The 26,438-nt window shown below is 43.7% G+C and overlaps 2 protein-coding genes across 3 annotated transcripts in view; both read right to left on the bottom strand.

Moving 5' to 3' along the window:
• The window catches only part of adck1 (aarF domain containing kinase 1), a 117,820-nt gene extending 96,020 nt beyond the window's left edge, over positions 1 to 21,800 (bottom strand). For both annotated transcript variants that reach the window (XM_056393186.1, XM_056393185.1), the window contains exons 1-3: positions 21,560 to 21,800; positions 18,807 to 18,946; positions 18,123 to 18,206 (exon numbers count right to left, since the gene is read on the bottom strand). In XM_056393186.1, the coding sequence (XP_056249161.1) occupies positions 18,123 to 18,206; positions 18,807 to 18,938 (216 nt within the window). In that variant the 5' untranslated portion in view covers positions 18,939 to 18,946; positions 21,560 to 21,800. The remainder of the gene's footprint in view (positions 1 to 18,122; positions 18,207 to 18,806; positions 18,947 to 21,559) is intronic.
• Positions 21,801 to 22,545: 745 nt separating this feature from the next.
• slirp (SRA stem-loop interacting RNA binding protein) lies at positions 22,546 to 26,431 on the bottom strand. Its single transcript, XM_056393972.1, has 4 exons — positions 26,286 to 26,431; positions 25,550 to 25,608; positions 23,505 to 23,612; positions 22,546 to 22,952 (listed from the first exon to the last, which is right to left on the bottom strand). Exons 1-4 carry the CDS (start codon positions 26,380 to 26,382, stop codon positions 22,884 to 22,886), a joined length of 333 nt encoding a protein of 110 aa, XP_056249947.1. The 5' UTR covers positions 26,383 to 26,431; the 3' UTR covers positions 22,546 to 22,883.
• Positions 26,432 to 26,438: the final 7 nt, after the last annotated feature.

Genomic DNA, 26,438 nt, shown 5'->3' on the forward strand with positions numbered 1-26,438 from the left:
GCTCCACCTGGCCGTCGGACTGAGGGTGAAATGGAGTGGTTCGTGTCTTTTCAATTCCCAGCAGTGTGCACATCCCTTGGAACACAGCTGACTCAAAGTTTGTGCCCTGGTCGCTGTGCAGAGAGTGTGGGGCTCCATGTCTACACACCCACTCCGACGTGATCTTTTCAGCCACTGTTATTGCTTGCTCATCGGGGACTGGATAAGCTTCCACCCACTTACTGAAATAGTCCTGCACCACCACTATATAGCGGTTGTGCCTCTCAGTCTCATTTAAAGGACCCATTAGGTCGACTGCGATGCGTTCCATAGGGCCGCCAACTTTAACAGTGCCCATGGCCGCCCGTGGTGTCTTCTTGGGGCGAGCCTTTGCGGCACAGCTGATGCAGGTACGGCACCACAGTGTGACGTCATTTTTCATATCGTACCAAAAGTACCTGGTCTTAAGGCGGGAGAGGGTCTTTTCTGCTCCAAAGTGGCCACCCACTGGCCCTTCATGCATCTGTGCCATTACAGATGTGCGATATGGGTGTGGCAGCAGGATTTGTGGGTAGAACACTTTTCCCTCGCCGCAGTAGAACTTCCTCAGCACGACCCCATCTCTCTGATATAGCCGTTTTCTCTGCGCCCAGTAAGCTTTGGTGGCAGGGCTGTGAGGTGCCACATCGGTCCATGTCGGCTCACTCCCCCCTTCCTCAAGCCACCCGCACACAGGTGCTATGTCTGGGTCAGCTGTTTGTGCTGCTTTCAGTTGTTCTCGGGTCCAGCCCTTAAACAGGTCAAGCTGGGGTGACTCGGTCACCCGGCTGATGCTTGGGTGAGAGAGAGAGTGGTCATAACAGTTGTCGCTGAGGGCATCAACTACCCCCACTAGGTTTTGCTCTGGGGAAGTTGTGAGGGGGCCCCCCTCTGCTAGGCAGTCTGTCAGGTTACACTGTACTCCTTTGTGCTGACGGTCATTGCTGCTGGAGTCGGGCTCAGAAACTGTGCAAGGACATGAGCTCCTGCACGGTCTCCTGGACAAAGCGTCTGCATTTTGGTGAAACTTCCCTGGCCTGTGGAGGACCTGGAAGTCATACTCTGCTAGTTTCTCCAACCAGCGAGCAAGTTGTCCCTCTGGCTCCCTTAACTTGGTTAACCAGCGCAGACTGCTGTGGTCAGTTCGGACTGTGAACGACCTCCCGAGCAGGTACTGCCTGAAGTGGGAAGTGAACTCCACTACTGCCAGGAGCTCCCGTCTGGTAGTGCAGTAGTTTTGCTCTGTAGGGGACAGTCTCCTACTCCCATAAGACAGCACTCTCTCCTCGCCCCCTTGCATTTGGGAGAGGACTGCTCCGATTCCCCAATCGCTAGCGTCAGTGTCCAGGAAGAATTCGCCACTGTCGAGAGGGTAGGCGAGTACAGGTGCTGATGTGAGCCGGACTTTCAGTTCTTCAAATGCCTCCTGGCACTCGGCTGTCCAGTTAAAGCGTGCATACTTTTTAGTGAGTTCGTGGAGTGGTTTTGCCACTGTGGCAAAATCTTCGACGAAACGCCGGTAGTAGGACGCCAAGCCGACAAACTGGCGCACTTCTGAGATGTTCTGGGGAGCTGGCCACTCAACCACCTTTAGCACCTTCTCAGGGTCAGTAGCAATACCTCTGGCTGAGACAACATGCCCCAGGTAGGAAACTTGCTCCCGAAACAAACAGCATTTGGATGGTTTCAGCTTCAGGTTGGCTCCACGCAGCCTGGTGAACACCTGAACAAGCCGCTCCAGCATTTGGGTGATGTCACGCCCCAGGACTATGATGTCATCAAGATACACCAGACATGTCTCCCACTGTAGTCCGACCAGGACGCGGTCCATAAGCCGCTGGAATGTGGCCGGTGCGTTACAGAGTCCGAAAGGCATCACATTCCACTCAAAAAGTCCCTTCCGAGTGCAGAAAGCAGCAGCTTTGCGGGCCCTGGGCGTCATTTCCACCTGCCAGTATCCTGATGTCAAATCCAGTGTACTGAAGTACTTGGCGGTGGACAGGGTGTCCAACGTGTCCTGGATTCGGGGCAGGGGATAGGCGTCTTTAATAGTCCGCTCATTCAGGGGTCTGTAGTCCACGCACAGACGTGGGCTCTGGTCTTTCTTTCGCACCATCACAATTGGTGCGGCCCAGCTGCTGTTGCTGGGCCGAGCTACGCCCGCCTCCAGGCTTCCCTGCACTTGTTGGTCTGCAGCAATCTGTTTGTCTCTGGCCATCCTGCGGGGCTGCTGTTTCACCGGTGGCCCAGGGGTGGTCAGGATGTCATGTTGCACGAGGCCAGTGCGGCCGAGGTCGGTTGGCCCCGTGGAGAAAACATCACTGTAGGACTGTAATAAGCTGGCCAGCCTACCTCGGTCAGCGTCCGGCAGGCTCATGCAGCTCTCGGAGTACAGGGCCTGCAGATGGGGGGGTACAGGAGCAGAGGAAAGGTTAGCTGTTTCAGGAGCAGTCAGGACTTTGAGAGGCTGAGGAGCAACCACCTCCACCACCTTTGCGGGCTGGAGGAGGAGCCACAGCCCCCTTCTTCAAGGTGACAGAGGAGGCGCCAGGGTTAAAGACTCTGATGGGAATGTCAGCCGACTGTCGTGCCTGCACAACGACCCGGGCCACCAAGACGCGGTGCCTTTCGACGAAACACTTTACGGGGCTTAACACCAGGTCTCCAACAGTGGCAGGCCGGAGGCGCACGGTGCCAGGCACTACGTACTCACAGCCTGGCCCCAGGACTGTCCGGCGCGCCACCCGGACGAAGTGCACCTCTGGCTCTGGGTTGACACTGCAACGGGGTACCTTCTCCCCAAACAGAGTGATTTCTCTGCGGCCATAGTCCAAGCAAGCTTGTGCCTGCAGCAGAAAGGGGTGCCCTAGGATGACTTCGGTGCTCCCAAAGGTGTCAGCTATTATGAAGTTCACAGTGACGATGCGGCCCCCGATCTGTGCTGGGACGTCAACTTCTCCTAAGACCGACAGGCTTTCCGGCCCGACACCCTGCAGGGTCCGAGCGACTGATGGGCGTATGGGGGGCCTGGCCTCCATGGGGAAAGCATTGAAGTAATGGAGGGGCAACACACTCCTCCGAGCACCAGAGTCCAGCAAGGCACATATCTCCAGCCCATACATCGTCACCTGTACACACATCTCCTCCTCCTGGCCTTTAGCACCGATGACAACTGTGCCTAGGTCAGGTGTTGGAGTCGGCTTGGCAGTCACAACTGGCTGCCTGGGCCAGTGAGGGGAAGGGCAGTTTCTCTGAATATGTCCAATACCTGAGCATTTGTGGCAGACAAGCTCTCTCCAGTCCTTTTTCCCTTGCCCGTTGTTTCTCTGAGGCCGCCACTGCCGAGGGGATTTCTGCACCCTCTCTGGTGGAGGAGCGCGACTCATAGCTGTCCTCTCCAGTTCCTCTCGCTGCAGTGTGTTAGCATTGTCACGCACCACGGCTGCTCTAGCTCTCCGCTCCGTTGAACTGTGCACCCCCGCCCGCATCAGCTGTGTGACCACTTTAGCAGCCCTTCTGGTTGTCTCATACCTGTGCGCTATATCATAGGCACCTGCCAGGGTGCGTGGCTGCTCCTCCAAAAGCTTTTGCACCGTCTCAGCATCAGCCAGGGCATTAGTAAAAGTCTCCACACTGATGGCCTCCTGCTCCCGCTCTGTACGGTCAGCATACACGATTGAAACCTTCTCATAGATGTCGTCTCTCAGTGAATGCAGCGTTTCACCTGGCTGCCTGACTCTTTGTCTCAATTCGATGCCGATGGCTGCTGCATGCTCTGAGCACGGTCCGTAGGCGGCCTCAATCTCATCCACAATCTGCTGATAACTCCACCGTCCAGACCGTGGATTCTTATGGATGATAGCACCAGCTGCCCCCGTTAGGTTGAACCTGAGTTGCACCGCTTTTGTTTTCTCTGACCAGTGGTTGGCCTGCGCGCAGCTTTCAAACTGGTAAAGAAAGTCTTTCCATGCGCCTGACCCATCAAACTGTCCTGGGCGCAGTGTGGGAATCCTTTCCTGTTCATAAAGTCCATCATCACCGATGGTTGCTCGACCATCGCAGCGCATCGGGTGAACTGGGTAGCTGTGTGGTGCAGACTCAGCGTGCCTCAGGTTGAGCTGGCCACAACCACACAGCTTGGGTTGTCCACCCCCTGATAGCTGTGCGTCTCCGGGCAGGATGTGGCTACTGCCCAGGGCTTGCACTCCATGACTCAGTCCTGCATACTGGGTTTTGCATGGGGTGAAGGGTGAGACTGGCAAGGGTGACAACAAGGCTTGGGGCAGGGCGGCTGGGGTGCTGTTGTCACAATGATTACAGTTCATGGGGGTGAGAGGGTTAATTAGCTGATCGCCAATGTCAGAGACAGCCGCTGTAGTGCTGTGATTTCCCGCGGTGTTTAGCTGTAATGGCGCAGGAGTGAAAGCTGCGCATCCGGCGGGGCCGCAATTCAGCTGGGATAAATTCACAGACTCACCACATGTTGCTATTTGCTGGGCTGGCGGTGTGATGAAAGGGTTAGAAGGCCGCGAGGGTGGAGGAGTGAGCGGCCATGACCCGTTGGGCTGCAGCGGCATCGTGCAGTCTGCTGCTGTGTGTGCAGCTGATGTTAGCTCCATGCTAGTCACAAAGGGGTTGGTATTATATCCGTTGCCGGTGTGTCCGCCGTCCGGCTGGTTAACCGAGTCTCTTTGAACTCGAAAAGTCTCTGTAATATCCATTAAAAACGGATTCGTGCTGCTCACTTTCATTTGCATCCTTTCAGCAGCGTCGTCTCTGCACGCCGCCATTTTCTCTCGCTTTCCGGGCGCCGCCATTTTTATTTTTTTTTTTTTGGTCCGCTGCCGACGATATTTTATTTTTCCACGCCGAATAACAATGTCTCTTACTTGCAGAGAAGATCCCGGACGAGCCCCCAGTGTTACCTTCCACCAGTCTCCGGCCTCGAACCGTAGTAGGACGGCCACTGGTATATGCTAACTCACTTAGCTTAGCCTGGCTCGTTGGCTGGTAACAAGCTTTACAAAGAGTCCGGACCAACTCTGCATTGAAGAACGGGGCACTTTATTCCAACGGTACAGTAGGCGTTATGCATATCCTTTCAGTGATACACTGGACTCTATATTGTCTAGCAGTAATAACAGTATTTTCTCGGTCGGCATACATCCGTTCACTGTGGTTGCGTCTCACTCTCTCGTACTATCGCTTTGTTTTTGTATACGTCACACACGCATATTACCCACAAAGCCACCTTCTTAAAGGAGCAGGCTTGGCTTGCAACACATATCACTTAGGCTTTCCGAGGGTTAGGTACATCCTATGCGCAAATATATAATGTATTAATTGGTGATCTGGATTCTGAGAAGTATCATGCAAGTTACCCCGCACTGTCTTCAAGCAAATCTCTTCATCATTCACACCAGATACATCCCTACACCATGCAGCCTCTACTGGCACTGGCGTATGAGGTTCAGAAATAAATTTGTAGAGTTTAGAAACCATCCCTCATGTAGGTGCTGCTGATGCTAACAGTTTATGAAAAGGGTGTGTAGGAAGTGCTGATCCTCGTGGGGCACTGTATGCCTGTATAGCATATTTTAACTGCAGGTACAGAAAAAAAGATGATCCAGGTAAACCATATTCAGTTTGTAAATCATTAAAGGCACACAAACCATTTCTAATTTATAGGTCTTTTAAAACATGAACTCCCCTATTCGTCAACTGAGTGAATGAGAAAGATTTATTGCCAGTAAGGAGTGAGAAATTATTAAATATTGGTGAGTAGTTGTGCCATTTAAAGTCTCCACTCACATCCTTAATCACAGTGTGGCAATTTGTCAGTAGATGTGAAATTACTGGACCTTAATGTGATTTGTGTTTCTTCAATGGTATGTTAAAGTACACTAGATCTTGCAGTCTGTGAGGACATAAGAGATTCTCTTTGATCGGTCTCCATGAAACCAAAATAGGGTTGAACCATGTAGAAAGAGGGCACATCACAAAAGACCAAAAGTACATCTTAAAATTTGACATAGCCAATCCTCTCTGTGTCTCGTTTTGCTGGAGAGTTATAAGCTTTAAACAAAGCCTCTTTCCTTTCCATATAAATTTAAAGATTAGTGAATTCAGTTTTTCCCAGTAGCCCATTGGAGGAGCAAGAGGAATCATAGAATAATACAAATAAATGTGAGGGTGTACATCCAACTATTGATTGCATGGAGTGAATTTGGGAGACTGGACCAGTGTTCAAGGTCTTTCTTAATCTGGCTGTATACACTTTGAAGATTTCGTATTGCAATGATGGTAGTAGACGGGAAGATATCAATGCCGAGATATCTGAAACTCTTGACTATTGGTATATGGGAGGGGAGGGAAATTTGAGATGCAGCAGAGCTTAAATGCATCAGCGCTGATTTAATCCAGTTAATTTTGTATCCCGAGATTGAACCGAACAACTCAAAAGTAGAGGCAGATGTGGTATTGAAGAGCCTGCATTACCTACATAAAGATAGATGTCATCAGCGTACAGATATATCCCTTGTTCTGTGTTACAAAAAGTGATAGGTAACACTGACAAACGCTGTCTCACGTGCTGAGCCAGTGGTTCGAGGGAGAGGGAAAAAGTAGCGGTGAAAGGGGGCAAACCTGGCGAGTACCCCTGGCAACTGGAAACTGGTAGACCATTACTGAAGAATTTGCATATAAAACTTTTATCATGCTAATGAATTGTGCCCCTAATCCAAATTTATTCAATGTAGCCCAGAGATAATCCCATTCCTGCCCATCAAAAGCTTTTTCAACATCTAATGATAAAACAGAGCAAGGAGAGTCAACACTACATGATATAGTTGAGTGTAGGAGATGAATATGCGGTTGTAGGGTTGTCAGCTGATAATGGCTAATTGGTGCAGCCTGAACCATAAAGGCATATGTATTAGCTACATCAGCTCACTCAAAAGCGGTTTCAAAACTATGAAATATTTGTTTTCCTTTCGATGAACATGGTGGCAGAGGACGGTTAGCAACTACAGAATCCCACCAGGCTTTGATGAAGGGAAGCCATACGATAGCTGGAAAAATGAAGTTGCAATTTGGACGAGTTACAGAGCTTGAAAAAGAAAAGCAAATGCTTGGTGTTGTTTTCGTGCTGTCGGCGAGGGGAAGATAAACAGCGATGGAAATACCATTAGATGACTGGAATAAAGACACTGATATGAAAACTTGTGAAACTAGACAATTTGTTTCTCAAGGAAGAAAATGTACAAACATTTGAAGCATACTCAAGTTTTGAACAGATTACAAGAGGACTGTAATGCATCCATGGCGGACTATATAATTGATTTTGAACAATATTACTCTCGGATGCAAAAATACAAGATGGAACTTCCCAATGCAGTACTAGCTTTCAAACTACTGGATACTGCATGCTTGGACACAAAAGATCGACAGTTGACTCCAACAGTGTTCACAGACCTGACATTTACATATATGAAGTCAGCATTGAATTTTTGGAGAAAAAGCGTCTGCTTCTGGCATGGGAATTAATCAAGAAATGGCATTGATAACAGAGCAGAGCCAACAGAGAGGCAAGTCGAGGCATGATAAGGATCGACATAAGACTCTACTGCCTGGCACAAACCCACTGGACAGTTATGGACACAGGTCAAAGTGTGTTGCTTGTCAGTCTACATTTCACTGGGCCAAAGACTGGCCACAAAGGTGAGCAAGTCAAGATGACAGAAGATGACACACATAAGGGAGAGTTACACTCTAGGTACTCTAGGTACTGACTCTGTACACGAAAGAGTCACCCTATGAAGCAGAAATCTTTATGACAGAGTGTTTTGCTTCAGTGATTATAGACACTACATACACAAGGAATGTGTGTGGACAGGAGTGACTAGATATCTGCATCAATGGATTAAACCAGAACGAGTTGAATTAATTGAAGAAAATAATAACATGCAGCTGCAGACCCTTTAGGTTTGGAGATGGAAATTTGGTCTACTCCACTCAAAGGTTAAATATTCCTGCAAGGATTGGAAAGACTGAATGTCATATTGAAACTGATGTAGTCCTGACATTCCACTGCTTTTGAGCAAAGCCTCCATGAAAAGAGCAGAGACAGTAGTCGGTGTGGAGATTGACAGGGCGGTGATGTTCAACAAACCTGTACAACTTGACTTTACAATCTCTGGTCATTACTGTGTGAACATTACAGATGACAAAAACAAGAATACTCAGTGGGATGACCAGGTATTGGCAACTACAGAAGGTGACACCGCGAGAGAAAGAAAAGATGAGCACGAAGAAAGTCAGTGTGAAGATGAAATACTAACAATCTCAGAAACTATTAAGTGAGCAAAAAAAGTAGTTAATGTTGTTGAAACTTCACAAACAATTTGGCCATGCTTCAGCTGGCAGACTGCATAAGCTTCTAAGGAGTTCAGGTAATAAAGATATAGAATGTAACTCCACCCTGCAGAAAATTGTGAATGAATGTGAAGTATGTCAAAGATACAGTAAAACTGCTCCAAACCTGCTTTTGGCCTACCTCTGGCATCTCATTACAATGAGGCTGTACAGCTGCATGAACTTGAAACAGGTGTATAGTATTTCAACATTATTGACCAATTCACATGGTTTAGTGCAGACTGCAGCATAAAAGAGTACTAGCCACCTGGCATTTCACTGCAGACGTCAAAGGACCTGAGCTTCCTGAGGAAAAATAGCCAGCTCTGCTCCTTCAGGTAGATGGCATCCATGTTCAGGGAACAGTCCAGTTCACTGTCCATGTGCACACCTAGGTTCAAGGTAAACACAAGAAACTTGTGCTACAGAAAATGGTCCAGACTCAGTGAATAGCTCCCTAAGCTTAACATGTCCGATGATAACTATTAATTTAGCTATACAGACTAATGATCAGTGATAACTAACATGTCTTTGGGGTCATCAGGTGGGAGCCTCCTTTCACCAGTGTTTCGTCTAGTTGGTCCCACGACACCTCCAGGAGGCTAGACAGTGATCATTGGCGTCCCAGAGTCACTCCCCTAATGCCAGCCATCACTGCTCCTCACACCACGACTATTTTCTTTACCTTGCCTATTCTACCACAAACAACACCATCATCAACTCTGACAAAACACACTAGCAGATTCACACAGGCCACACCCCCAACTTAAAAACACTTCCTCTTCCTGGATTTCTTCCTTGCTTCTCCTAAGAGTCTGTCTATCCTAAGTGCTCCCCCTGCTGGGCCCCCAGCTACCATTAATTCTTCTCATCCAAATCCACTGACTGGATCTTGCTGCCTCATCTGACTTTTTCCTTTCATATGTTTCTACAACTGAAGCCTCCCACGGAACAGTCAGCTCTATGAAATATACTGTCATTCTACTCCAAGACCACAAGACTATGTCAGGCCTTAGCTTTGTACTGGCTATTTAAACAACAAGCTTTCCTCCTAAATCTACCTGCATTTCCCAATCACAAGCACCCTCTAAGCTGCCTTGCCTCCTTGTTGTCTCACCAACTTTCTCTCCCTCTTGAACAAACTTGATTGCAACTCTCTTTATTTTAGGCCCTCCTAAATTTGCCTGCCTCCGTAACTCTTCAATTCCTGCAGCTAAGCTTTTTAAAACCTGGTTATGTCGCCACTTATACCGGCCTTGCGACAGACTAACCTTACAGCCTGACAGAATGTGCTTTAAAATTGCAGTACCTGAACACAATGAACGTATTTATAAGTGTGCACCACCTCAATGTCCTTCCCTCGAATGTTGACTGTCTGAAGGGTGGGCCTAGAACTCCGAAAGTCAATGCCCATCTCCTTGGTCTTGGCGGTGTTCAGAAGGAGGCAGTTCTTGTCGCTCCATTCACTGAAGGCCATCATTAGATCCCTGTAGTCCTCTTCCTGCCCATTCCTGGTATGCGCCACAATAGCTGTGAGAGTCCCCTGTGGAGCCCCAGCGCTGCTCATCATTGCCCCTGAGCCAGTTACCCAGCCTGACATACTGTGGTCGTCCTGTCATGTAATCCACAATCCAGGACGTGAAGCAGAGCTCCACCCCCATCCCTTTAATCTTGTCTTTAAGAATGGGGGGTTGGATGGTGTTAAATGCACTTGAGAAATCAAAGAACATAATCCTCATGTAACTACCTGGCTCATCCAAGTAAGAATGGGCCCGGTGGAGCATGTAAAGGATGGCATCATCCACTCCAATATGTTCTTTGTAGGCGAACTGTAGGGGGTCAAGTGCATGTTCAACCTGTGGCCTCAGAAGGTGAGAAGCAGCCGCTCCAGGGTCTTCATGATGCAAGGGCATCGGTCTGTAGTCATTTATCTCAGCTTGCCGCACTACTTTAGGGACCGGAACAAGACATGATGATTCCACAGGACCGGGACCCTCGCTGTTTATAGACTTAAGTTAAAGATCCTCTGGAGAGGCTCAGCCAGCTGGGCTGCAGTCCTTTAACAGCCTTGGACACACACCATCTGGATCTATTGCCTTTCCAGGATGTAGCCTCTTGAGCTCTGCCCTCACCTCCTCCGTTGTAAAGGACAGGAGACTTGACCCCAGTGTGCAGGGAGTTGCAGCTGCAGTGTCAGGTTGTAAAGGAGATGCCATAGAAGAAGCAGCTGAAGCAGTGGGAGAGAGAACAGGTGAAGCTGTGTCAAACCTGTTCTAGTACAGGTCGAACTCATTGGCCTTGTCCACATCCCCTGATGTTGCCTGGCTGTTCTTCTCTTTATAGTCAGTGATAGTCCTCATCTTCTTCCACACCTCTCTGGTGTTGTTGTGCTGCAGCTTCCTCTCTACTTTATTTTTGTAGCTTCAATCTCCTCTTCAGCTCATGTTGCACACACCTGAGCTTCTTCCTGTCTCCATCCCTGAAGGCCTCCTTTTTCTGGTTGAGGAGGGTCTTGATGTTACTGGTGATCCAGGGTTTGTTGTTTGGAAAGCAGTGTACAGTCCTTGCTGGTATTAGAGTGTCCATACAGAAGTCAATGTAGTTTGTGGTACATTCAACCATTTTATCAAGGTCAGGGTCCCTGCTATTATCATTTTCCTGCGACTTGAAACGTACATTCCAATCTGTGCACTGAAAACAGTCTTTTAGATACTCACTGGCCTCCGGGATCCAGTTCCTGAATGAGCGGGTGGTTGCAGCCTGCCTCAGTACAGAGGGTTTGTAGGAAGGCTGAAGAAATACCAGATTATGATCTGATCTGCCAAGTGGTGGTAGAGCTGAAGCAGTGTAGGCCTCCTTGACATTTGCCTACAACAGATCAAGTGTCCCAAGTATTTTCCCTTGTGGGACAGTCAGCATACTAAGTGAAGCCAGTCAGATGAGAGGTGAGAGTAACATGGCTAAGATCCCCTGATATTTCAATGAATGCATCAGGGTTCTGGGTCTGTACTCTTGCAACAGTCTCGTAAATGACATCACACGCGACTGCAGGCTCTGCTCATGGTTGAATGTAAACAACAATGGCGACGATGTGTGAGAACTCCCTCGGAAGAGAGTACGGTCTAAGACCAACTGCCAACAGTTCAATATCCTGTCACTGTCATGTGACCGGGGTTGCACCATCTATTCTTCACAAGCAGAACCAGTCCTCCACATTTATTCTTTCCACTTGCTCTGGCATCCTGGCTTTGTCCACTTGTACTGCAGTGAAGCCAGGTAAATCCACACAACAGTCGGGAGTGTTGTCATTTAACCAGGTCTCCGTGAAATACATGAGACTACATTCACAATATTCTCGCTGGTTCTTCACAAGTGCCTCCAGTTCATCATACTTGTTTGCCAGGGAGTTGACATTTACCATGAGGATTGATGGTAGAAAAGGCTTATATCTCCATGTCCTAGCCTTTAGCTTAGCCCCGCTTTGCATCCACGGTATGGCTTCTTCAGCTCAGCCAGTATGGGATGTTTAACTCCATATCTGGTAATCTTTAAAGCCAGGAGTTCTTCATTTGTGTACAGTATTTTCTCCATCGTCAGACAAAACAACGACGTAGAATAAAAAACATCAATCGACAAAAAATATACTAATATATACAAATATACTATGAGCTAAACTGCACACACCAGCTTATTCTTACTTGTTCTCAAATGTTTTCTACATGTGGTAGTGTGGTACTATGTTACATAGGAGTTTCATGTAGTGTGGAGCCACAGTGTGTTCCTGAGGAGGAGATAAATCACAGCACACTTCAGTAGTTACAGAGGACAAAAGGCAGTCAGTCCATCTGTTCTCTCATTGCAGGCCATATTCCTGTGGTCATTTGGCAGACTTCTCTCATGCTTGTTCTGTGATACACTCTAATTGGCTGTGAATGGCCCCTCGGTTCACTAGGGCAGCCTTTGATGAGCCTGGAAGACTGGCTGCCTAAGTGGCTTTTGAGTGAAGCTCTTCATGAGATTCTGAAAGCAGCTCGGCTGCTCTACTGAGAGACAAGCAAAGGGTGACAAGCAAACAACAACGAAGATGAGATGCAGAAACAAGGCCTCATTAACTGTGCAGTCAAATGTGCCCCTCACAACAAGAAAAAAGCATTAGAGGGAACTGACATGATAACTTCATATGACACAGGCTTTTAATATTATGTAATTGCAAAGCCTGTTGCTGGTACTGATATATATACTCAGTAACTAGTTTATAAAGGTCCACCAAGCTCAAACTAATGCAGTATAATGTTATCTAATCCAACAGCCCTGAAAGAAATCTCACCCTCATGAAGGCTCTTATGTTTTTATTGGTTGTTGATTCTATTGGCACACGATGACACTCACCACAGATCACTGAATAAGTTACAACCAGATCCACAACATATCATCATGAATGTTCTTGGCTTTTCTGAGTGGAGTCTGTGTGTGAACATACTTTATCACTCACCTTCAGCAGTAATTAGTTACATAACAAAATGTGTAGAAATAGAAACAACACATTATTGATTAGTGTTTCATCCAGGGTACACATTGGAAGTGTTTATTGACCATCATTAGCTAGCTGAGAGTGAGAGTGCATGCAGCGTCCAACAAGTCCCCCCCTTACAGTGAAGCCATGAGGTTCAAAACACTACCCAGGTGAATCACTGAGCTAGGGTAGAGAGAATAAACAAGTCTATGATAGCTCTCTAAATTTCATTCAGGCAGTTGCCAATTTAAACTTCATGTTGCCAGTCCACTCGTGTGCTTTTCTGTGTGGATCATTGTACATAGAGTAACACAGGGCAGGCATGTCCCAGCATGGGAGGCTGTTAAATTTAACACAGCTGTTCTTTTTTTTCTTGAAAAAGCATACATTTGACAATATTCATTTTACATAGTATCAATATAACTAGAAGAGAATCCCATTGTGTACATTTAAAGCAGAAAATGATGCAGTACTTTTGATACACACACACATAATAGAACAAAAAGTGAGCCTCTAGATGCAAGTCACATTATACCGTTACTCATTCATTCAGACAAGTCAACTACAATCTGACTTTATAGGTTTAATGTACTCAGTCCACCTGGTCCAGATCAAGCACTTTTTTTCTTTTTGGACCACAGCCAGAAGTATTCCTATTAGTTATCACTTAACATTATTATTACACCCTACAAATGGGATCCATGTACACAGCATCATATCTAAAAGGAATGCTTACACCCAATACATTATTAATGTGTTTGTGTATTTCCTGCCAATAATGCACAATATTATGGCATTTCCAAAAAAAAAAAAAAAAGCGATTCGTGAAGAGCTAGTTGAATTTCACTATGCTTGACATATTCTTCTCCAGCCCTCCTCTAGGATATTAAAATTCCCCTGCTTCTCCCATTTCTCTTTTATATACCAGTGTATTCTCAGACTTGGACTGAAGAATAGCATTGTACATTTTGGCGATAATCTTATTACATGTAGTCGATTTGTGATGTGGAAACAGCAGTTGCTGTAACTTAACTATCCATATTTCAATCCCCAAATTTCACTTGTTTGATGATAGCCTCACCGTCAAGACATCTGCATACTAATATGAAGTCAAACTCACAACGCCAACTCCTGAAATCATTTGATTTACATGACATTTTCATCAATGGTTCTACACTTAATATTCAGGAACATATTGCGAGCTTGTTGAGTAGTCTCTGGCTTCACACAGTGGACAGAATCAAGAATGCATAGAAAACACACTACATCTTCTTTGCTGCCACACAGTCTGTGCAGGAAATGTCAACCAGTAAGTGTGGTGTCCGGCGGTCGCAAGGATACGCTGCTTCAACCGGCTTGCTGCAAGATATTGCAAGTTCGTTTGCATTCTCAATTGAGTCCATCAGGTGGAGCCAGAGACCATGCATAACACATATGGCTGAGTGTCAAAGAACACACAATGAAAATGTCACGTTACTTTATGTTTTCAGTAGTTCGCGCTGTGACAGTGGTTTAATATTATTATCCAGATGTCTTCAGTGTGAGACCATCATCAAACATGAAATTTGGGGAATTCAGTCTGTGCAGGAAATCTCAACCCCTGAGAACGGTGTTCCGAGGTCGCTGGGATGCACGGCTGCTTTAACAGCCAGGCTTGACCAGCAGGGCCCAAGGGGCTGTACAGAGTATATGTGTGTGTGTGTGTGTGTGTGTGTGTGTGTGTGTGTGTGTGTGTGTGTGTGTGTGTGTGTGTGTGTGTGTGTGTGTGTGTGTGTGTGTGTCACATACACAAGGCTAGCCATGCTGAACCATGGTCTTTAAGGTTCACTAAAGCTCTCTTGCTGCAGCAGAGCACTTTTTGCCAGACCTTTACAGTAGCAGTCTCCTAAGTGAACCTGACTGAGCTGTGGCCTTTAAACAAACACCAGCACAAATCACTCTATGTAACATGAGATCCAAACATCTGAGATAAATAGGAAAGTGGTCTTAGACGTTTGGACCCCACTGTATATCAACTGACAATTACTGTTACCTTTAATCTGCAAGTGGGGTTACTCCTACAAAAATGATCCTGTTCAGTGGATATGACCATGGGTAATAATAAAATCTGATGTTGAAACATGTCTGCTGCTCAACAGTCTTGTGTCAATTGGAGGTTCATTTCAAGTTTAAAACCACAAATTATTTGATTGGTTTATTTGATTGCCAGTTTCTCCCTTGGACTTGTCATGGAAAACAGGACTGCAGAGATTAATTAGGTAATCACTAAATACGCTCAATGAATTAAGGCCACTGGATGTTTAGATGTATTAAATAGTACAAACTATATCTGGATAACAGAAAATAGTTCCCCAGATAAAATAACATTGTCTAAGGTGTCTGTAGTTATGAACCCACCAACTCAGTTGCCCTCTAAAGCTTTTTTGCATCTTTTAGCTCATTGTATTGACTTTCTGTCCTGAAACTTTATTGTGTGGGTTCACTCAGTGCTCTCATCAACTGCCAACAGCAGGCAACTATTTTCAGTGAAAAAACTCTGATATGCTCATTACCAAACAGCAGAGAGACTAGAGAATAGCTGGTGAACATTAATGGTGGTGTAAGCTTTTTCTATCCCTACCTAGCTAGTGCTAGCATGAACAGCTATTCACTTACCAGTCTATTTCAGCATCAAACTTCATTCCTTTACTCGCCAACAATCTCCAGTGTTGGAAGGAAACCAACTTTAACTCTTGTTTTGCATATTTTTGTATCGCTTGTTTTCATGCACTGAAGTTAGCATGCAAACGAGCTAGCCCCAGCCTATCCCATATCGTAATACTATTTTACGAAAATGAGTCTCAGTAGTATCCAGTCTGTCCTCAGTTTAGCATTGGTGTTGTATTCTAACTCGCTGGTTTAATCGTTTGTTGTTAAGTGTCTAAGTGGTTAGAGATTGGCTTTCAAACCCAGCACGACAACACAAAAGCAGTTTAGGGTACTAAAAAAAAAAATCAGAGAACACAAGAACAGAGGCTTTAGCTGCACCGTGTTGTGACCATAAATAAAGATGGACATAGCGTCCATGATGTCATCCATAGGTTCCTGTAGAGCGGCTTTTAAATTCAAAGTGAGCTGTTCCACTTTTGCATACGAGCCAGTACCCGACTGCGCCGAATTCCCGGCTAATCCAAAAATGGGCAAAGAGGTGGGGCGTGTTTCAACCCGAGACTTTGATGCATGCCGGCTTGTGACAGGTATACACTCACCCACCTGTCACTCAAAGTGGCACGCCCTCAATTATGCAGAACTTTAAGCCTTAATAAAATGTGGACAAGTGAGTTATATAGCCCCTTGTCTGGCTCCACCATTCAGACTTGTTTCAGGTCACATCCCTGTTTATCCAGAGTCATAAAAAATGAACCAGTTGTGTGAAATTTTGTCATAATTGCATTGTGAAGTCTTGAGTGAGATATTGTGTCCACAAGAATGGGACGGATAGACGGAGGGACAACACATAAACAATGTTGGGACTCATTAAAGAGACTACATGTATCTTTATTCCACAGACAAAGGATCTCACTTCCCCACAGTTCCTCACTGTTCACACCTGGGGACAACCCTCCCCCAGGGACCTCACTGACCAGTCAGTGTTGGTCAGTGTGTGACATCTGACCGCCCAGGGTGTCACCAAACAAAACCAGGTCTCCTTCTTTGTTCTCGCTCTCTTTTATTTTTGGCTTGCTCTGGCAGCTCCTGCTCTCCCCTCTCGGCTCTTCAAGGAGCACCAAGGACCCAGCCCAGGTCAGCCCTGCTACCTGAGACAACAGATCTCTTGCTGGCCTGTTCACAGCAGACTGCAACATTCCTCAACAGCAGCGACCTGCTTTGGATAAACTGAGAGTGAACCAAGTTCTCTTCAGAATCAGCGGCTACAACATAAGGTCAGCCAGCTGATTTTCCAAGCAACAGGAGTCACAGCAGAGTTAGCGTGGAACAGCTAACTCTGTGAGAAGAACAAAGGAGATAACAGCGGAAGCAACACAGCCAGACAGGACTTTACTCCACCAGGAAGCCACCCAACTCTCTGGACACTTCAGCAACACTGGAAAGGACCTCTTTGTTTTGTTCCAAGGACTGGGTAACATTTACTAACTGGGCCTAACCTCACCTAGCATAGCATAGCATAGCAAAGCACAGCACAGCACAGCACAACACAGCACAGCTAAGCAGCTGAAGTATAAACCTTTGTTAATGTACATGTTGGTTAATGTCTTGATGTTGAAATGTTTGCTTAGGTTGTGGTTAGTCACACAGTCAATTGGGTACTTGTATGTACACACACATACCTGTAGTACGTGTCAGTTCAAAAACCTGCATGCAACTAACCTTCTCCATCTAACCGGGTACCTTTAGATTACATGAGCTAGGCTAACAATGAAATTTACACCTTCTCTCCCCCACACACTAGGTGGTCTCAGTGGCCATTTTGAGTAGTTTTTTGTTTACCGCCATCTTGTGTAGTCTTCCTTCAGGTCATGTGGTCACAGCGAACATTTTGAATTGGCCATCTTGCCTTTGTCTGTCCCCACAGACACACACACACACACACATATATACATATACACACCTGTAAATACTAGATTAGACATTGTGTTTTTACTCTGTTCCATTGTAAACAAATGTCTTTAAGTATAACTACTGGTGTGTTTACTGTTGCACAAGTGTGTATATTGACAGCCTCTACTCAGTAGAAATCCAATCCTTCAACCTTTACTTACTGTTGATATGGTAATTTGGTTATAGTTATTAAGTTAATTATCAGAGTTCCAGATTAAATAGTAAAAATTTAAGACTGAACCAATATTGGCTATTTTGCTATTAGTTTAGGCTGGTAGCCCCAGGACTTTAATTCATTTTAAAGTTATAATTTAATATTATTATTTAAATATTAATATTTTCTTAATTTATGATAGCCAATAAATTGATAGACAACCAAAGGTCCAATATTTATTGTGTCCCGCTCGTGAGGCAGAGCTCAGACCCCACAAAAGAATATGGCTCCGGCTCTGTTACCGGTGCGGAGGCATAAAAATTTTACCAGAGAGCTAGGGGTGCTTTTATTGTGAAGTAGCTATACGAAATGCATGTCTTTGTCACTGAGTTAATAGTTTGGAAAAACAAAAAAGGGCTTATCTACCTTGGACTTGAGTTCCCAGTATTCCTCTGTGCCATATTCCACATGTTTGAATGCAGTCAGATAGTCGTAGCTGATGACCGCCGTCTGCAGACAAACAGAACTGCAACATGTAAAGAACTGAGGAGTCACGATTGTACTAATGAACAAACAATCATAAAATCAGCAAAAGCAAAACATTTAAGTCTGAAACCTCGCTATGGAATGATACTGAAGCTATCAGCTTTAAAGTTGATATGAATGAGATCATTTTGGAAAGGACTGAGTGAGCATTAGCATTGGCAGAATGTTGTTCACTGAGATGTCCAGTCACCTATCAAAAGCAAGTTTCAAGTTTAAGCTGCAGCTGAATCCAGTGGGAATTGAAGAAAAATCTCATAAACAGTGCAGTATGCTTTGGGAGATTGGTGTTCATTTATGTATAATATACAGAACATCTAATGATCAAAAGGCAACAACATCGAAAAATATCCATTTTATATCTAAATAATATGTACAGCATGCGAGTCTTCTATCATGAAGCCAGTTCTACTGGTAGAGATCGATAGCTGCCAACCCACTAATCTTGCTTTGCACAGGCCTCTGGGAACTCAACCTGACGTCAAAACAAAAGCATCAAGACAAAAACATAGAACATCTACAATCCCCAAATCAAGATTCACAGGGTAGAGGTGTGAAGTAACTCACAGTAGCTGCAGCTCGTCCGAAGCGGATGATACTCAGGTCATTGAGGTCCAGTTGTCTGTTGTACAGATAAAACCCAGAGGAGGCAAACAGTGCTGTAGCCAGAGAGGAGACTTTGAGGAGCCGACCAGCCATCAGAGGCACTGGAGGAAGAATGAATATGAAAAGCACGTTCTGACAGACTCCAAGTTTATGAAAAAAAAGTGTCAAAGATGGCAAAGATAAAAGAATAGCTGTGTTTCATCAATTCATAAATGTGAGAACTCTGAATGACTTTTTATTGCGGCTGCTGGTGCCTTCAGGACTAGCTCCCCTGCCTTCAGCAGCAGAGCAAATAGCATCTTCGCCACTGATACAGTGATGTTTGGCATGACTTTAAGACATTTGGGGTGGACTTCTGTCCATTTTTGGGGAAACACTGGATTCTTTCTTCGGAGGAGAGAGGTGGAACCAAACCAAACCAAGAAAGCTAATTTTCTCCACTCAATATTCAGTGTTAAACCAACTCTGAATATATTGACATACTGACTGAACTCTGGCCTTACATTGGTGCACATGCACCAGCAACAGCTGAGCATCGTCTGTGGCATACAGTCATTACCACATTTTACTGAGCGTCCAACATGCAGCTGCAGGTTACAGACTAAATACAGAAAATATGAGAAATACTTAGTGTTTCATCATTTCTACAAACCGTGCTCATAAACACACTGTGTGTCAGGTGTATGTATGTGATAGTAATCTAGTAAAGGCAAGGCATCTTTTACCAGATCAGTAACAATAACTATTTATTTATGTACATTTGTATTTATAATTTTTTGTTTAATATTTTTAAAGGGTTGTACCCCTGCATATAGCAGTTTAAGGTTTGGGAAACTTGTGCTATCTGATCACTTAAATCCTATGGGTGTGACTTCAGAAGCTGTGCTTTGAACTGTAACTGTGGTTTGGTCTGTGTCCTATAGAAATCACCTACACACCAGTAGAGGTCACTGTTTAACTGTGGTTTAAGTTAATAAAGTTCAGTATGAGGCAGATAATTTTATTTATTTATTTATTTATTTTATTGTAAAATGTCAAATCTTTCACCATGTATGGTCTTTTGAAGGCGTCACTGTAAGAGCTGAAAGTTATATAATTGAAAGTGCTGCATAAAGGAAAAACAGCAGATATGATGTTATTGAAATATTCAGCGCAATATTACCTAATGGTAGTGACAGTCAGTTCTCACAAGTGCAAGTACACATGTTCTGTCAAGATAGAGCTATCAGATAGGAACAGAAACGTAGCAGGGAACATACCAGCAACCATATAACAACACAGATAAAATGACATCAATGATAATTCCTCTGCCCCAGTGCATGCTGGGAAGCCTTCAGGTACACCTACTCCCAGTGTGCTAAATGAACATCAGTCTCGTCTGACCCGTCAGATGTTCATTGTTCACTCATTTTAAAATCAGAAAGCAAACCAGCTAAGCCAGTTCATTTCAAGTATCCATCAAAATCTCTTTCAGAAGATAAATATCAACCCTCATCAACATAGAAGACATGTCAGATGTTTTAACCCATGCAGGGTGAAGCAAATTCAACTTGGACCAGAATGGTCTTTAAAAGGGACAGACTATTATCACTGTCACTAATACCATGACCTATTTCATGCTGTCAGGCCGTATATTAGTCTATGTTTGTTGTTGACTGACAGTCAATAAACCAAGGATAAATGGTACTGAATGAAAGACAGAGGATGCACATGGAGATTGGGTCCTCAGGTTTATGGAGCATGCCATTTATATGGCCTGATGCTGCACTGCAAATATTCAGCTACAACTTATCATGTCCACATTGTGTTCCTTAAACAATAACTGTGTTTGTGATTAAGATCTCTGTGATTATGATTCAATACATTTACCTTGGGAAAATGAAAACATTCAAAATCTGACATTGTGTGGACAATATGTGTACATTCCGTCACAATGTTCTCATCCTCTGTCATTAAAGGGTAACTTTAGCAATATAGCATTGCATTTCCACAAAGTTGGGAGACATGCAAAATTAAAATTATAAAAGGAGCAACCAAAGAAAAAGAACTGATGCAGCAAAGACACAAATATCTTGACTTTTAGTTGATCAGTGTTTTTTGGTGGACTAAAACACTGAAAGCTACATTTTCTATTACACAACTAGATAGTTTGTTCATTAGATCCTCCATCCTGTCTATCAGTTGCCACACTCCTTTTGTTTGTAATGCAGGGTTTCCTTTTTAATATGTAGTCCAACTGTATGGTCCAAACTGAGGAAATGCATCACTAAGAATCATCAACCTTAGTTTTGCTGGAGTAGAACTAATCATAGCAAGATGAACCTAATCTGTAGAAACTTGATGGAATGCCCCTTTACACAAGGTCGCCTGACAGAGAGACAGGCTACAGGGGACATAATTGCAGGCAATTAAAATGCATTTAACCGACAGTCGGTTGCAGGGGAGAACCTGGATGTTAGTGCTGCTTGGTGGTTTGGTTCAGGTTGGAGTTTGAATCTCACGTTAAAGGTAAAACACCGCATGAGCTCTGGCACATGTGTGTTATGCAACGATCTGCTGCATAAAAAACTAGTTGAAACAGACACGGAACCACACGACAGACTTGTGACGAGCATCCACACTGAACCGACACGCCGAGTTTCAACAAGGGAAAATCCTTCACTCCGGACAAACAAACCCATTCAGTCCACTGTCTGCGAACCACAGCGTCTTACCGGAGTCTCTGCAGTGTGTCTTTCACTTGCCGGTTTCGTTTTGACCTCTTGACGAGTTTTCGACTTGAGAGCGAAGAATTCTGGTTAACGTAGTAAATGTGGAGATGTGGGTAACTACATTTACATTAGCTATAGACTCGCACGATACTATAACATATAAAGAGATGACTTCTATGATGCTCATACAGAAGGTCGGGTAAACGGGTTAATGAAGTGAGACTGTATGCCTTGATTGTCGCCGTTTATGATAGATCAAAACTACAACATGGACGACCACAATGACGTATTTTACATGCGTCAGACGGTGATCAGCTGTTCATCAAGAGACGCCGGAATACTAAACAAGATAAAAGAAAACGAAAAACCGATATATATATATATATATATTTATTTATTTGTTTGTTTATTTTTTAAATCTTGTTCAGCCTTTATATATGTATGTGTGTGTGTGTGTCGATTTGCTTTTATCTTGCTTCATTTCCGGCTCATTCTGTTTTTTTATGTTGCACAACCTCATCTACAAAGGCACACACACACGTAAACTAAAAACGATGAAAGAAAAGACAATAACAATCCAAAAACAAAATCAGATTTTAGAAACTTCAGAAACTTTTAAAAAACGCCCACCGAAATGATCGAATATGTCTTAAAATGTATGCCTCATGTAAAATATTTTCAGCCGTTCGACAATATTTTACATGAGTACATTTAATCGGATATTGGATTGTTGCGATGGGCGTTTTTTAAAGCGCCTGAAACATGTTTTTTCAGGTGGCCCCGTGCACAGCAACACATCGCTCTGCCACTCTGCCAGGTGATGTCGGTCGGCTTTCCTAACTGGGAGTCGCTAAACAAAATCTTCTACTGGTAATTTACCAACTATTCATGAGCACCCCCCCCCCCCCCCCCCCCAAAAAAAATCGAACTAAAATACCACATTACAAATACCAGCGCTAATCAAACAAAACAACACACATTGAAATGAATGTTGTTAAAGTTTTTATTCCCATACATTACAAATTAGTGAATGGTGTTCAGTAAGCATTAACCGGCTGTATCAGGTTTACGATGTGTGAGAGAATGGTTACAGAAAGTACAGCACTATCACTGACAATAAATACAGTCATTAACTGGACAAGTCTTCAAAAAACAACAACAATGCTCCAGCCCCAAATCACTGAAAGTGAACAAAAAAAAAGGAACACACATAGGTTCACACAGACTTATACACACCACCAAGTTTTCCTATTGGCTGAGCAAAAGAATAACAGAGAATAACAAAACATCTTTTTCTGTCTCAATAGTTCAGTAATAGAAGAGAGCTTTAGTCATGTTCACTGTCTTTGTTTGGTTTCTGCCCTGCAAACAGACGTCTATTCCTCTGAACCTGGAGCTGAAAAAAAAAAAACAGGAAGAAAAATTAGGATAAGGTACATACCGAATATCAGTATTTTCAGGTTGAGGCTCAAGTCCGATTGAAAGTTAATTATGTTTAGTGACATTTCTAAAAACATACTTTCAACCCATAATTTATTCATGTTTCTTATCTTTTACGATTACATTGTTCATTTTTTATAACAATGCCTTGGTTTCCTGTCCCCATTTTCAAATGAGCATAAACTGATTTAAACAGAACTTTGACTGTTATCAATTCCAAATTAAATGATTTACAAGGTGAATTAATTTATTTATAATTATTTTTGAACTGATTAATATGTCAGAAAATTTGAAAAGGTAGATAATATACATGAATATAAGATAAATACAAAATAATTGTTAGTAACAAACCCCAATTTAACAAAAAGGCCAAACTATACAAATATATGTAAAAGCTCTGTTTCATAAACTCTATCTTCTATACTCTTAAAGTGTTGTCAGACCAAAATGACACTGGCATGATGAGGACAAAGACCTAGCTGGGTGATGATAATATTTTTACTTTTACCTTGGCTCCCTCCAGCATGTGTGGCTCCTTCTGCAGTGCATTGTTCAGGCCTTCCTCTGATGTGAATGCAACCCAGCAGAAGCCTCTGTGAAAGCCTGTTTCTTTATCCTGGTACAACACACAGCACAGTCAAACGCACAAACACAGGCAAAAATAAAACCAGACTTTATGTTCATTGGATGGATGATTCAAGAAGTTTTAAGCCTCTGTATGTTAATATTTATACCAAACACAAAAAACAATGGTTGCCTGGAAGAAGGAACACAAAAATCTGAAAGACTATGGTATGAATAGGAATGAATGAATAGGAAAATTATTAAACTTAAAGCAGTTTTGCATCTAACCAAGGAAAATAGTAGCAGAGTGCATGTACACACACACACATATATATAAAAAGGTGCTGGTCAATAAATTAGAATATCATTAAAAAGTTGATTTATTTCAGTAATTCCATTCAAAAAGTGAAACTTGTATACTGTATACATTCATGCCACACAGACTGATATATTTCAGGTGTTTATTTCTTTTAATTTTGATGATTATAACTGACAGCTAATGAAAACCCCAAATTCAGTATCTCAGAAAATTTGAATATTGTGAAAAGGTTCAATATTGAAGACACTGGAGTCAGTGCTTCAAGAACCACCACGCACAGACGTATGCAAGACTGTCGCATTCCTTGTGTCAAGCCACTCTTGAACAAGAGACAGCGTCAGAAGCATCTCGCCTGGGCTAAAGACAAAAAGGACTGGACTGTTGCTGAGTGGTCCAAAGTTATGTTCTCCTTTGGAAATCAAGGTCCCAGAGTCTGGAGGAAGAGAAGAGAGGCACAGAATCCACGTTGCTTGAGGTCCAGTGTAAAGTTTCCACAGTCAGTGATAGTTTGGGGAGCCATGTCATCTGCTGGTGTTGGTCCACTGTGTTTTCTGAGGTCCAAGGTCAACGCAGCTGTCTACCAGGAAGTTTTAGAGCACTTCATGCTTCCTGCTGCTGACCAACTTTATGGAGATGCAGATTTCATTTTCCATGGTATCCCTGTTCTTAATTGGCCAGCAAACTCGCCTGACCTTAACCCCATAGAAAATCTATGGGGTATTGTGAAGAGGAAGATGCGATACGCCAGACCCAACAATGCAGAAGAGCTGAAGGACACTATCAGAGCAACCTGGGCTCTCATAACACCTGAGCAGTGCCACAGACTGATCGACTCCATGCCACGCCGCATTGCCTCAGTAATTCAGGCAAAAGGAGCCCCGACTAAGTATTGAGTGCTGTACATGCTCATACTTTTCATGTTCATACTTTTCAGTTGGCCAACATTTCTAAAAATCCTTTTTTTTGTATTGGTCTTAAGTAATAATCTAATTTTCTGAGATACTGAATTTGGGATTTTCATTAGTTGTCAGTTATAATCATCAAAATTAAAAGAAATAAACATTTGATGTATATCAGTCTGTGTGTAATGAATTAATATAATATACAAGTTTCACTTTTTGAATGGAATTACTGAAATAAATCAACTTTTTGATTATATTCTAATTTATTGACCTGCACCTGTGTGTGTGTGTGTGTGTGTGTATATATATATATATGGACAGAACTACAGTGGCCCCGAGAGCTCAACACACAGCAACTTAAGAAAACACATGAAGACAGACAAATTCAGAAAACATTTTCATCAATTTGACAACACATGAGCTGCAAATACAGAAGTGTTTCCAGGGGACAGAAAAGGTAATGAACCTGTCTGGGACGCACTTGTTGTTCAATCCTTTCAACTTCAAATGCCACAATTGGGTGTTGAACAACAAGCGTGTCCCAGCCAGGTTCAACACTTTCTTTTAAGTTATTTTTTTGCTTATTTCTTGAATATTTAATTGTGATAGAAGAGAGATGGGAAAGTCAGTGAGAGAGAGAGAGAGGAGCTACAGGTTGAACTCAAACCTGCCCACTGCGTTTAGGACTACGCCTTCATGGTACGCACTCCACTCAATACTGTACAATACGCAGTAGAGCTAGTCAGTCATTCTGATGTGCCAACTTACAAATGGTAGAAGACATTTCTTCACTGGGCCAAACTGTCCAAAGTACTCCCTCATCTCCTCTGAAAAATACACACAGACATTTAATATTCTCAAACACAAACTCTGAGTTTCACTAACTTAAGACCTGCACTACAGCATAACTGACACTTACACACTCAGTTTACAGTTTATTAGCTTACAGCTATCTAAAGTGTATGCAGTCTTATACAACAGCCCGGCCATAAAGCCTACATGTCCTTCACTTTTTACTGAAATTGCATTATACTTGTGCACAATATAATAGAAACGTCTGTCAGTATAACACAATCATTGTTCAATAGCACCACAAACTGAACCCTCCAAAAGGACCATGAGGTTGAATCAACATCTCTCTAACACAGTTTACAGTTTAACTGCAGATTACATCCTTCATGACGGAAGGGTTTGTTGCAGGACTGTTCCACTAGACTACGTTAGTTTTAGTTAAGTTTGAAACATAAACTGATCACTGCGTGTTTGTTGCTGGTGTTTTATATGGAATTGAAAGAAACTGCTCAGTTATAACATTAAAATAGATTTTGACATCACGCATTACCCTCCTCCTCCTTCTCACATGCAGAGGCTATTATGAGATGACGGTGTGACTGACACATCCAGCAGGTTATAAAACCATGTACAAAGTACAGTGAGTGGCTACAGATACATATCTTTCTGCCACTAAATATGAAAGATCATTTAAACAATTTAATCAACTTACTGCCGGCTATAGTCCATGGTATTTTAGACACGAAGACCTCGAAAACTTTCTTAGAGGGCGCCGCCATGTTTGGTCGTTCGTCTACCACGCTAACCATGACGTAAAATCACGTGATACAAACTGGTGTAGACATGTGACAGAACAATATGTTGC

Source organism: Seriola aureovittata, chromosome 13, assembly GCF_021018895.1.
Source record: "Seriola aureovittata isolate HTS-2021-v1 ecotype China chromosome 13, ASM2101889v1, whole genome shotgun sequence".
NCBI lineage: Eukaryota > Metazoa > Chordata > Actinopteri > Carangiformes > Carangidae > Seriola > Seriola aureovittata.

Coding starts and splice junctions, on each gene's coding strand:
- slirp (XM_056393972.1), bottom strand. CDS start 26,382: ATGGTTAGCGTGGTAGACGAACGACCAAACATGGCGGCGCCCTCTAAG. Junction 25,609..26,285: donor ACCATGGACTATAGCCGGCA/GTAAGTTGATTA, acceptor TGTATTTTTCAG/AGGAGATGAGGGAGTACTTT. Junction 22,953..23,504: donor ACATGCTGGAGGGAGCCAAG/GTAAAAGTAAAA, acceptor TTTTTTTTTCAG/CTCCAGGTTCAGAGGAATAG.